General features: G+C 44.8%; 1 protein-coding gene across 5 annotated transcripts in view; it reads left to right on the forward strand.

Moving 5' to 3' along the window:
* rhbdf1a (rhomboid 5 homolog 1a (Drosophila)) overlaps positions 1-14,125 on the forward strand; it is a 474,090-nt gene that overhangs the window by 378,066 nt on the left and 81,899 nt on the right. For all 5 annotated transcript variants that reach the window (XR_010977354.1, XM_068055694.1, XM_068055692.1 and 2 more), the window contains one exon: positions 545-755. Coding sequence is in view for 4 of the 5 variants with exons in the window: in XM_068055694.1 (XP_067911795.1) it covers positions 545-755 (211 nt within the window). In the remaining variant the exon portion in view is untranslated. The remainder of the gene's footprint in view (positions 1-544; positions 756-14,125) is intronic.

Here is a 14,125-nt window from a genome sequence, read left to right on the forward strand (position 1 = left end):
AACATTCTCGCCCCATTGAAGTTGGCCTCTCTATTTTTACTCTGTTTGCTTCTTGACCTTTTCCATACCCAGTCTAAACCTTGTGATAATATGATCACTGTTTTCCCACTGACATTTTGATCTACTTGACCCATCTCATTCCCTAAAACAAGATCCAGCAATGTCATCTCCTCGGTGGGCCAGAAATATAAGGATCTAGAAAAGTCTCCTGAACACACTTCAGAAACTCTTTCACCCCTCCCCCAACCCCCCCCCCCCCCCCCCCCCGCCACCTTTTACACTGTTACTATCCCATCTATATTAGGATAATTAAAATCCCCCGCTAGAACTGCTCTATAATTCTTGCATCTCTGTGTAATTTCCTTGCAAATTTTTTCCTCTATATCTTTCCCATTAATTGGTGACCTATAGAATACATCCAGTAGTGTAATCGTACATCTATTCGTGGTGCAATAATACATTATTCCTAATAATATATAATATATGGTAATCAATTAAAATCTGTCAATATTCAGGGCAATCACTAATCCATTCTGTTCTACAGAGGCACAGCCGACTGGTTTGGTGTTAGTAAAGATAGTGATACCACCCAAAAATGGCAGAGGAAGAGCCTTCGTCACTGCAGCCAGAGGTACGGCAAGCTTAAATCGCATGTCATCCGTGAAATGGAGCTGCCGAGCCAAGACAACATCTCACTGACTAGTACTGAAACCCCTCCTCCTCTCTATGTGGGGCCACAGTTTGGCATGCAGAAGGTAAGGCCTGGAAAGTAATCATTTGACAATCTGTATTTTATTTTCTGATCTCAGTACTGTTAGTCAACATGTAGATGAAAGGAGAGTAGGGGTGTTATGCCTAGCTGCTGAATTCTTGTGCAGGCATGTTTATGTTCCGCTAAATTTAAATGTGGGTTGGTACAGCTTTTAAAAATATACAAAAAACAAACCCATAGCTGCAGAAATGTCAAACACTAAGGTTCCAACTAGTCTTTAATTATTAAGTGGTGGGAAGTTGTGGAGGCCACAAAAACTATTTGAGACAAAAAATGTACTTTGGTTTCCATTGATAATTGCTGCACTGAATTTAAGTAGATTTACTCTTGGAATAACTATAATTACTTAATCATAATCATTTACTTTATTGATTTATTACAATAAGCATTTTATGAACATCTCTGCTTTTTTGCCTGAGGCTTGTTGAGATTACAGACTAATTGTCACTATAAGAACAAATACTGCAGTACTGGAACACTGTAGTGATAGAAAATTGTAAAATAAAGAGCGGAAAATAGAAAGCAATTTAAATAACAAAAATGAATAAAGGAAGATCAAAGTATAAGAAAGAAGACCATGAAAGAAAGCAAAACTGGTTGTGAGTGAACAGAACTATGTCGTTAAAATTCCGTTTCTCTACTCATGGAGGGAAGATCATGTGAGTATTGCTGAGATACTTTCTAGTGAACTGTGGGTCAGATTTGCAGAAAGTACTAGTGGAAAAACCATGAGACCTGTTGAGTAAATTGAAATGTTACAGTGCTGGAATTCTCAAAGGCACAGTGTACATGAAATAAAACATTGTTTACTGTAAGGCCAACGAGTGGCAGAATCCAATTGTTGCAACATTATAGCACTGATGGACATTCATCAGGTACCTCGGGATATTAAAAGATCTAATGTTGAGCAGAATGCAACAGAATTCTACCCCTCTATTTTATATACTTGAATTGATGTCCTCCAGATATTCCACCTCTTGCTGTTTTGGTTTCCTCCTAACTCCTGCCATATTGCAGGCAAATGTAAATGCTAGTTGTTAATACTGAATGTATTTTCTAATATTTGGTCTTAGTTGGGCATGTGGGAAAGAATTGGACGAGGGAACTTTAGATTTTAAATTCAAATTTATGGATTTCCCAATTGGGATTTTAGTCAGTTTTTACACATCCTTCAAGTTCTCCAGAGATGTTCTGGAAACTTTCTGCTATGATCAGCAGTCTTTTGTGGCCCTCTGTAGATACCAATAATATTACCAGTACTGTTATGCAGCTCTGACTGTAATCTGTCAAAATAACTGGCCCTGATATTTACTCAGGGACTGGAAAGGTAGAGGGTTGGCGGGGGTTTGGCATTTTGAATGGGAAACCTGGAACTAAGGGTTTCCCACACCGCCTGCAGAAATAAACCACAGGGCTTTGAGTTCAATAGGTTTCCCGCCTGACGTGCAGACTGGGTGCCTGTTGGTGGGAAAGCAGCTGATATTGCAGTGGGTTGGGGTCACGGTGGGAAGGTCAGACAGCACAGTGCGGATTCGGTTATCACGGTGGAGGGGGAGGGGTGGTTCGTCGGACATTGTGGGGCTGGGAGGGAGCAAAATCAGACATCGGCAATTTCAACAACAGACCTCAATATTATTCTCCATTTGTCATCCACAAGTGCATGTACCTTCTAGGAGTGAGTGATCGGGAGTGGGAACTACAATTCATTTTTGCTTTCCCTGCTCCTTGTATGCAAGGCAAAAGAGGGTGGCAGTGGGACACGTAAAGAAACAAAGGATGGGTGTAGAACAGGAATGAATATGAATAGCAGAATCATTACCAGCAGCTGCTGTCTGGGGGAAAAAATGGGAGCAGACATTACAATCTCAACTCAATGAGTCCAGAAGACTGTAAAGTGTCTAATTGAAAAATGAGGTGCTGTTCCTCAAGCTTACATTGAGCTTTGTTGCAACAATATAGAAGGCTGAAGTCAGAGTGGGAGTGGAGCAGAGAATTAAAATTATAGGGATTAGCAACTAGCCTAAAAGAGAATTGAAAGGCCTTCTGTAGACATATTAACAGTAAAAGATTTGTCAGAGGAGCGGTGAGGCCAATCAGGGACTAAAATGGAGAACCATTAGTGGAGGCAGAGGGCATGGCTGAGGTACTCAATGAGTACCTTGCATCTTTGTTTTCCAAGAAAAAGAAGTTTGCCAAAGCTACAGTGGACCAGGATGTTATCGAGATATTGGACAAGATAAAAGTAGGTAGCAGAGATACTCGAGGAAACTTAAGCAAAATAACCTTGATGAAGAAAATAATGGCACTAAAGAGTGACAAATCCCCAAGACCAGCAACTTAAAGGAAGTTATCTATATGAACTTCCAGAAGGTATTTAATGAAGTCCTTCATAAGACACTGTTAACTAAAGTTGAAGCTCATGGAATTGAAGGCAAATTATTGAGCTGGAGAGGAGGGATAATGGGCAGATACCCTAATTGGCAGGATGTCAGAAGTAATGTCTGTATTAGGACCTCAACTGTTCACCATATTTATTAGCGATTTAGATGATGGGATAGAAAGCCACATATCCAAATCTGCTGATGACACCAAGATAAGCATTGTAAGCATTGTAGATGGAAGCATAAAGTTATAGAGAGATATTTATAGATCAATTGAATTAGCAAAACTGTGCCAAATGGATTTCAGTGTAGGCAATTGTGAAGTCATCCACTTTGACTAAAAAGGATAGAACAGAGTACTTTCTAAAAGTTGGTGAGCTAGAAACAGTGGAGTTCCAATCAGACTTGGGTGTACAGGTATATACATCATTAACATGAGTGGTGTGAAACAGGGCTGTGTTCTCGCACCTACACTGTTTGGGATCTTCTTCTCACTGCTGCTTTCACATGCGTTCAAGTCTTCAGAAGCAAGAATTTTCCTCCACTCAAGATCAGGGGGCAGGTTGTTCAACCTTGCCCGTCTAAGAGCGAAGACCAAAGTACGGAAAGTCCTCATCAGGGAACTCCTCTTTGCTGACGATGCTGCATTAACAGCTCACACTAAAGAGTGTCTGCAGAGTCTCATCGACAGGTTTGCGGCTGCCTGCAACGAATTTGGCCTAACCATCAGCCTCAAGAAAACGAACATCATGGAACAGGACGTCAGAAATGCTCCATCCATCAATATCGGCGACCACGCTCCGAAAGTGGTTCAAGTGTTCACCTACCTAGGCTCAACTATCACCAGTAACCTGCCTCTCGATGCAGAAATCAACAAGCGCATGGGAAAGGCTTCCACTGCTATGTCCAGACTGGCCAAGAGAGTGTGGGAAAATGGCACACTGACACGGAACACAAAAGTCCGTGTGCATCAAGCCTGTGTCCTCAGCACCTTGCTCTACGGCAGCGAGGCCTGGACAATGTATATCAGCCTTCATTCCATCTTCGCTGCCTCCGGAGAATCCTTGGCATCAGGTGGCAGGACGGTATCTCCAACACAGAAGTCCTCGAGGCGGCCAACATCCCCAGCTTATACACCCTACTGAGTCAGCGGCGCTTGGGGTGGCTTGGCCATGTGAGCCGCATGGAAGATGGCAAGATCCCCAAGGACACATTGTACAGAGAGCTCGCCACTGGTATCAGACCCACCGGCCGTCCATGTCTCCGCTTTAAAGACGTCTCCAAACGCGACATGAAGTCCTGTGACATTGATCACAAGTCATGGGAGTCAGTTGCCAGCTGGCGGGCAGCCATAAAGGCGGAGCTAAAGTGTGGCGAGTCGAAGAGACTTAGCAGTTGGCAGGAAAAAAGACAGAAGCGCAAGGGGAGAGCCAACTGTGTAACAGCCCTGACAACCAAATTTCTCTGCAGCACCTGTGGAAGAGCCTGTCACTCCAGAATTGGCCTTTATAGCCACTCCAGGTGCTGCTTCACAAACCACTGACCACCTCCAGGCACTTACCCATTGTCTCTCAACACAAGGAGGCCAAAGAAGAACATGTCATGGACAGGTACAGAGAATAATCAAAAGGTTGATGGAATACTGGCCTTTATATCTAAAGGACTGGAATACAGGGAGGTACAAAGCCCTGGTTAGACCACACCTGCAGTACTGTGAGTAGTTCTGGGTAGCACGCCGAAGGAAGGATATTTTGGCTTTGGAGGGTGTGCAGTGTAGATTTACTAGAATGATACCCGGACTCCAAAGGTTAAATTGCAAGGAAAGATTACATAGAAAATAGGAGCAGGAGTAGGTCATTCGGCCCTTCGAGCCCGCTCCGCCATTCATTATGATCGTGGCTGATCATCCAACTCAGTAACCTGTTCCCACTTTCCCCCCATATCCTTTGATCCCTTTAGACCCAAGAGCTATATCTAACTCCTTCTTGAAAGCATACAATGTTTTGCTTCAACTGCTTTCTGTGGTAGTGAATTTCACAGGCTCACCACTCTCGGTGAAGAAATTTCTCCTCATCTCAGTCCTGAAAGGTTTACCCCGTATCCTTCGACTATGACCACTGGTTCTGGACTCCCCCACCACCAGGAACATCATTCCTGCATCTACCCTGTCAAGTCCTGTTGGAATTTTATAGGTTTCTATGAGATCCCCCCTCACTCTTCTGAACTCCAGCAGATATAATCCTAACCGACTTGATCTCTCCTCATATGTCAGTCCCGCTATCCCAGGAATCAGTCTGGTAAACCTTCGCTGCACTCCCTCTATAGCAAGAACATCGTTCCTCAGATGAGGAGACCAAAACTGGTCATAATGTTCCAGGTGTGGCCTCACCAAGGCCCTGTATAATTGCAGCAAGACTTCCCTGCTCCTGTACTCAAATCCTCTCGCTATGAAAGCCAACATACCATTTGCCTTTTTTTAACCACTTGTTGCACCCGCATGCTTACCTTCTGCGACTGGTGTACGAGGACAAATTACACAAACTATGGTTGTATTCCCTGGAATGTAGAAGGTTAAGGGGTAATTTGATCAAAGTTTTTAAGATATTAAGGGTAGCAGAAAGGGTAGATAGAGAAATATTTCTGCTCATTGGGAAGTTTAGGACAAGGAGGTATTATCTAAAAATTAGAGCCAAACCTTACAGGAGTGAAATTAGAAAATACTCCTACACACAAAGGGTGTTAGAAGTTTTGGAACTCTCTTCTACAAATGGCAGTTGATGCTAGATCAATTAATTTTCAATCTAAATTGATATATCCACCTTTACTAAGCAAAGATCTATGGAATTAGGTTGTAGATCAGCTATGATCTCAATGCTTGAGTTGCAAAATAGCCTACTGCTGTTCCTATGTTACATAGGACCATGGGAAATAGGAGCTGGAGTAGGCCATTCAGTCCCTCGAGCCTGTTCTGCCATTCAGCTAGATCATGGCTGATCTTTTAACTCAACGCCATTTTCCCACACTATCCCCATATCCCTTATATCTTTAATATCTAGAAATCTATTAAACTCGGTCTTGAATGTACTCAATGACTGAGCCTCCACAGCCTCTGGAGTAGAAAATTCCACAGATTCACCACCCTCTGAGTGAAGAAATTCCTCCTCATCTCAATCCTAAATGGCCTGCCCCTTATTCTGGCACTGTGTCCCCTGGCTCTAGACCCCTATCCCCAGCCAGAGGAAACATCTTTCCTGCATTGACTCTGTCGAGCCCTGTAAGAATTTTATATGCTTCCATGAGCTCACCTCTCATTCTTGGCACCTCTAGTGAATACAGGCCCAGTCTCCTCAGTCTCTCCTCATAGGACAATCCCACCATCCCAGACCCTAGTAAGGCTGGCAGTACTTAAAGAGGATAAGTCACCTGACCCAGATGGGATGCATCCGAGGTTGATGAGGGAAGTAAGGATAGAAATTGCAGAGGTGCTGGTCACAATCTTCCAATCCTCCTTAGACTAGAGGACTGCAAATGTTACACCCTTATTGATTAAAGCATATAAGATTCTGAAGTGTCTTGTCAGGGTGGATGTGGAAAGGATGTTTCCTCTTGTGGGAGAATCTAGAACTAGGGGTCACTGTTTAAAAATAAAAGGTCATTTAAAACGGAGATGAGAATTTTTTTCTTAGAGGGGTGAGAGTCTTTGGAATTCTCTTCTTCAAAAGTCAGTGGGAGCAGAGTCTGAATGTTTTTAAGGCAGTGGTAGATAGATTCTTGATAAGCAAGGGGGTGCAAGGTTATTGGGGGTCAGCGAGATGTGGAGTTGAGTTTACAATCAGATCAGCTATGATCTTGTTGAATGGCAGAGCAGGCTCGAGGGGCCGAGTGACCTACTCCTGCTTCTAATTCGTATGTTCCTATACATTCAAATAAAGCAGAGTGGGCCAGCCAATTTAACGTCAGTAGGAGAATCTTTTAGAAACAATCCAGGAGAAAATTAACTGCCACTTGGATAAGCATGGACTGATAAAGGAGAGTCAGCATGGATTTGTACCACACAGTGGACTTGGTAGCAGAAGTGAAACTGAGTACTGGAGAATGGCTGTTTTTTGAGCTGGAGGGAGATATAGACTGGTGTTCAAAGGGTTCAGTACTTGGTTCACTGCTGTTATTGATGTACGTTAATGACTTGAATTTGGTACAGAACACAACTGCAGAATTTGCGGATGACGCGAAACTTGGAAGTAATGTAAACAGTGAGGAAGATAGTAATAGAGTTCAGGAGGACAGAAGGAGGCTGATGGAATGGGCATACACATGTCAGATTAAATTCAACACTGAAAAGTGAGAGGTGATGCATTTTGGTAGCAAAAATGAGGAGAGGTGATATAAGCTTAATGGTACAATGTTAAAGAGGATGCAAGAACAGAGAGACCCGGGTGTGTTTTGTGCACATATCTTTGAAGTGGACAGAATAGTTAATAAAGTATATGGGATACTGGGATTTATAAAGAGATGCATGGTTGGGGGTATTGGTGGCGGGGGTGGGTGGAGGGGTGGGGGGGGGGGGGAGAACTTTAAGCTGCCAGGGTGGACGGGCATTGGTGCATGGGGGAGTTTAAAGAAGCAAGAAATGCCAGCATGTCGGGAGACAAAGAAACCTGCCAACTTCCGCATTTAACTCAGATGTGTGTGTAAAAGCATGGGAAGCCCCCTTGGGGCAGGCTGACCTGCAATTAGTATATGTTGAAAGGAAATTGCATCTTTAACCTGGATTCTGGTTTTAACTGTCAACGCATGGGTTTCCTAGACTGTCTGAAACTCACCAGGTTGAACAAGGAGAAAGGAGAGTGGAACAAAAACAAGAAATGCTGGATTCACTCAGCAGGTCTGGCAGCATCTGTGGAAAGAGAAGCAGAGTTAACGTTTCGGGTCAGTGACCCTTCTTCGGAAAGGAGAGTGGAGGTTTGCAGGGCTGAGTAACTGACAGGCTGGAAAGTCTTTTCTGAGATCTGATGGCTGCTGCTTTGCCTAGGTGAAAGGCTTTTGCCAGCAGGACTTGTTCTGAATGTGTTTTCACTGCTTTGTGGTGATTTCTAAGACTTTGGAGGTCAGTTCTTGGGCTTTTTTGACTTAGATCTGCACTCCCCTGCTGTCAGCCTTCATAGCAGCATGGGAGCTGCTTATGCAGCTCTACCTGGGATCCCTGATGAAGAACAAGAGGAGCAGCCGGAGCAACACAAGCAGGAACAGTAGCAGCCTTCTCCTTAAACACCTGTGGCTCTGCAAGACAGAGGGGATGAGCGCAGAGTTCCAGCTCGCATGACGTGATACCTCCAACACAGGCTCTCCAGGTCAAGCATGAACCTTCTGGACTTGACTGAGTACCAGTGCCTCAGGAGGCTTAGACTTTCACGGCAGGCCATTACTGACATTTGCAGCCTCCTGGAACAAGACTTCCGGCCAAATGGACCAGGTGGACACGTGTTGCTAGGGGTCATTAAGGTTATTACTGCCCTGAATTTCTTTGCCTCCAGCTCTTTCCAGGGATCTGCTGGCGACATTGCAGAATGCTGTGTAAAAGTACATCCCCCAGGTGACAATGTCAGGTTTGCCAGGGCTGCCGCTTGTGTCCGGCTCGTTACTGATGAGGCCAATCAGAATGAGAAGGTCCTCAGATCTGTTGCTCTGGCTGAATTCTCACAGATACAGGGAGTCATGGATTGGGGGAAGGCTAATTTCGATGGCATCAGACAGGAACTCTCAAAAGTTGAATGGGGGAGGCTGTTTACAGGGAAAGGGACATCTGGCAAGTGGGAGGCTTTTAAAAGTGAGATAGGAAGAGTTCAGAGCCGGCATGTTCCTGTTAGATGGAAGGGCAAGGCTGGCAAGTTTAGGGAACCTTGGTTGACGGGGGATATTGAGGGCCTGGTAGGACAAAGAAGGAGGCATAATGTCAGGTATAGGCAGCTGAGATCAAGCGAGTCCCTTGAGGAGTATAGGGGATGTATGACTATACTTAAGAAGGAAATTAGGAGGGCGAAAAGGGGCCATGAGATTTCCCTGGCAGATGATAAAGGAGAATCCTAAAAGATTCTATAAGTATATTGAGAGTAAAAGGGTATCTAGGGAGAGAGTAGGTCCCCTTAAGGATCAGTGTGGCAATCTATGTGTGGAGCCACGGGGAATGGGCGAGGTCTTAAATGACTATTTCTCGTCTGTATTTACCGTGGAGAAGGTCATGGAAGCTAATGAGTTCAAGGGAGGGAACAGCGATATCCTGGAGCATATCAACATTACAAAGGAGGTTTTGAAGCACATTAAGGTGGATAAATCCACAGGGCCTGACCAGGTGTATCCTAGGATGCTATGGGAAGCAAGGGAGGAGATTGCTAGGGCCCTGGCAGAGATTTTTGTATCATCGTTAGCCATGGATGAGGTACCGGAAGACTGGAGGGTGGCTAATGTTGTGCCTTTATTTAAGAAGGGCAGCAGGGATAAACCAGGGAACTACAGGCCGGTGAGCCTTGCATCATTGGTGGGAACGTTATTGGATGGGATTCTGAGAGACAGGATTTATGTGCATCTGGAAAGGCATGGTCTGATTAGGGATAGTCAGCATGGCTTTGTGCATGGGAAATCATGTCTCACGAATTTGATTGAGTTTTTCGAGGAGGTGACCAAGAGGATTGAGGAGGGCAGGGCGATGGACGTTGTCTACATGGACTTTGACAAGGTCCCGCATGGTAGGCTGGTCCAGAAGGTTCGAACACATGGGATCCAGGGTGAGCTAGCAAATTGGATACAAAATTGGCTTGGTGACAGGAGGCAGAGGGTGGTAGTGAAGGGTTGTTTTTCAGATTGGAGGCCGGTGACCAGTGGTGTGCCGCAGGGATCAGTGCTGGGTCCTCAGTTTTTTGTCATATATATTAATGACTTGGATGTGAATGCAAGGGGCATGATTAGTAAGTTTGCAGATGACACCAAAACTGGTGGTATAGTGGACAGTGAAGAAGGTTGTCTAAGGTTATAGATCAACAGGATATAGATCAACTGGGAAAGTGGGCAAGGGAGTGGCAAATGGAATTTAACGCAGACAAGTATGAAGTGATGCATTTTGGGAAATTAAACTAGGGCAGGACATATACAGTGAATGGCAGGGACCTGGGGAGTGTTGTTGAGCAGAGAGACCTTGGGGTGCAAGTACATAGTTCCCTGAAAGTGGCAACACAGGGAGACAGAGTGGTGAAGAAGGCGTATGGCATGTTTGCCTTCATCGGCCAAGGCATTGAGTACAAGAGTTGGGACGTCATGTTACAGTTGTACATAACGTTGGTTAGGCCGCATTTGGAGTACTGTGTGCAGTTCTGGTTGCTGCACTACAGGAAAGATGTGATTAAGCTAGAGAGGGTGCAGAAAAGATTCACATGGATGTTGCCTGGTTTGGAGGGCTTGAGTTATAAAGAGAGATTGGATAGGGTCTGTTTTCCCTGGAGCAAAGGAGGCTGAGAGGGGACATGATGGAGGTATATAAAAATTGAGAGGCATAGATAGGGTAGATAGCCAGAGTCTGTTTCCCATGGTAGGGGTGACTAAAATTAGAGGGCAGAGATTTAAGGTGAGAGGGAGGAGGTTTAAAGGGGATCAAAGGGGCAAATTTTTCACACAAAGAATAGTGGGTATCTGGAATGAGATGCCTGAGGAGGTGGTGGAGGCAGGAACAGTAGTGACATTTAAGAGGCATCTGGACAGGTACTTGAATGAGCAAGGCATAGAGGGATATGGAATTAATGCAGGCAGATGGGATTAGTATAGATAGGCATTATGGTCAGCATGGACGCGGTGGGCTGAAGGGCCTGTTTCTATGCTGTACGACTCTGTGACTATTGCAATCTGGCAATCTTGTGTTCATGTGGCTTTGGTTGTACCTTTCCAGTGCATCTGTGGTAGAACTCCTCACATTAATGCAGCTGAGCATCTGCCTCAGCCGAGCAGAGCTTGGAGGGTCCTGGACCCTCTGATAGGGACTTTGCACTGCTATCCCTGTCTCCAACACCTGCTGTCCACTTGTGTTGTGTGAATCACCATGTCACAACCCAACCAGCTGTCTTGGAGGCCCCACTGAGGCGTGTCTGAGCTGGTGGAGGGTGCAAGTAAGTCTTGTGATGGTGCTTACTCAGAGTGCATGACCACCTCCTTCTTCGACACCAGCTCCTGAGGGACACTTGAAAGACATGAATTGGAACTGATGAGGTGAGAAGATTCAACATCAACATTGCGCAGATCATCATATTTTAGCAGTTGCTGATATAAAGTCAACATGACTGAGTGTTATGTGCCACATGACTCTGATATTTAATTCTGTCTCCAGGTAGTTGGGAGACCCCCATTGCCCCATCGCCAACAACCAAATGCTCTGAGATTCTGCTTATCTCCAGTGCATTCTCCTTCACAGCAGTCAGGGTAGCTATGACTGGCGGGACACCCCCAGTTCTCTGACTCTGCCTGGTGTTTGGCACTCCCTTCTCCTGCAAGGAGCGAAAGAAGAGACTTATGAATATGAGAAATAGAATGTTTCGAGAAGATGGATTGACATTTGTGGAGGGTAGGTGTGAGATGTCAGTAAGGTGAGGTTGAGTGTTGGCTGTTTAGGTGGTGCCTCGAGAGTGGAATGTGTGGAGCTGCAAGGTATGTTGTTCTGAGGAGTGCTGTGCAGGAGAAGACTGAGGTATTCAGAGTGAGGGGGTTAACACTTGAATTCTGTTTTATTCATTCATGGGATGTGAGCGTTGCTGGCAAGGCCAGCATTTATTGCCCATTCCGAATTGCCCTTGAGAAGGTGGTTGTGAACCACCACCTTGAATCCTACTGAGTGGCCTGTTTCAGAGGGCAGTTAAGAGTGGGCAGTATTGCTGTGGATCTGGAGTCACAAAGGCCAGACCAGGTACATATGGCAGATTTCCTTCTCTAAACGACATTAGTGAACTAAGTGTGTTATTAATAACAATCTGATAGCTTCATGGTCTCAATTACTGATACTAGTTTTCTGTTCTAGGTTTATTTAATTGTATTTAAATTCCTGAACGGTTGTGGTGAGTTTTGATCTCGTGTCTCTGGATCATTAGTCGAGGCCTCTGGATTACTAGTGTCTTAACATAACCACTATACGGCCATACTCCCATGCCACTCACCTTTCCTGCCCTGAAGAGGTCATTGAACCTCTTGCAGCACTATCCATGATTGAGGGACCTCACTCCTGTTGCTTATCTCCTCAGCCACTTCCAGACAGCCAGGTTTCTTCCTCTCGTCCACTGGGAACAAAATTTCTCTGCATGCCCTTATAGCCAGCAGCATGATCTCCAGGGATGCTTCAGAACAAGGAGGCAGACTTTCCCCTTTGATACTGTAACACACCAATTGTTGTCCCTCAGTTGCCAGTTATAGAATGCTTCCATTCTGTCCCTCGTCGAGGTTCCTGTAAATACTGAGGCTTTAACAGTCAAGTGCAGGTCTTAATCACACCCACCTGCTCCGATTGGTTGGGAAACCCAGAAGTGGGATGCTCAGTTGAAGAGCCATGGAATAACCCACTCCATAAACTTTTGGGTTCCTGACATATTGCCAGCTTCCCCTAGCGCAAGGGGGTTCAAATGCTAAAATTCAGCCCATAGAGTGTAAAAGTAAGGAAGCTGTGGTGAACTGAAATAGAACACTAGTTAGGTCCCATCTGGAGTATTGTGCCCAATTCTAGGCACCACAGTTTTTAGAAAGGTTGCGAAGTACTACAGAAGAGATTTACTAGAATGGTTCCAAGGTTGTGGGACTGCGTTTACCTGGATAGACTTGTGAAGCTGGGATTGTTCTCCTTGGAGCAGAGAAGACTGAAAAGAGATTTGATAGAGGTGTTTATCAAAAAACTTCGTGATTTTAGAGTAAATGAAGAGGACCGGTTTCCAATGGCTGGTCGATAACCAGGGGCATAGATTTAAGCTGCTTGACAAAAGAATCAGATATGACGTGAAGAAAAACTTTTATACACGCCGAGTCTGCATGATCTGGAATTCTCTGGCTGAAAGTAGTGGAAACAGATTCAATAGTGACCCTCAAAAGGAAATTGGATAAACACTTGAAGGAGAAAAAATTGCGGGAATATGGAAAAAGAGTCAGGGAGTCGGCCTAACTGGATTGCTCTTCAAAATTCCCGGTACAGATTTGATGTACTGAATGGACACCTCCCGTGTTGTACTATTCTATGATTCTGTACTCAAGGAATAAAAGGGACAGTAACAACAGGGATACAAAATTGGCTGATGACAAGAAACAGAGTAGTGGGTAATGGATGTTTTTCAGACTGGAGGAAGTTCCCCAGGGGTCAGTGTTGGGACCCTTGCTCTTCCTGATGTATATTAATGACCTAGGCCTTGGTGTACAGGGCACAATTTCAAACTTTGCGTATGATACTGTTACAGTCAAGTGAGGAGGGGTCGAAGGGCTTCCCTCTTTTCCCACTCCTTGTTTGACCACAACAGGCTTAATTCTTAAAGTGGATGTACTGGCCAATTCAGTAGGTGTTTGATTACCTACTTTGTTCTTGTTATGATCATAGCAGTTGGACAGGTTTTCTTGAGTTAACAAAGAAAAGGGTCAACTTTATTTTACCTAAACCGAACGAGAAAAAAACAACGCACCAACTTTCAGTCTCATACACACGCTAGAGGCTTACACACACACAAATAGGTTACAGAGTGGGGAAAGGTAGATTGGTTGCGTTGAATCCATAACAAAGGTATACAGTCTATAAAGTTTGGTGATCCGGCTGGCTTCTAGCTGAATTCAGTGGTCCTGAGGCTTTTAGTTTGAAGAGATAGATGACTGGTTCGGTGAGACGCTTGGCAATAGCAATGCAGATGATTTCTTCCAATGGGATTTCTAATTGTAGTCAGAGTATGCAAAGATGGTCAGTCAACAGGCAGGA

Source organism: Heterodontus francisci, chromosome 24 (genome assembly GCF_036365525.1).
Source record: "Heterodontus francisci isolate sHetFra1 chromosome 24, sHetFra1.hap1, whole genome shotgun sequence".
NCBI lineage: Eukaryota > Metazoa > Chordata > Chondrichthyes > Heterodontiformes > Heterodontidae > Heterodontus > Heterodontus francisci.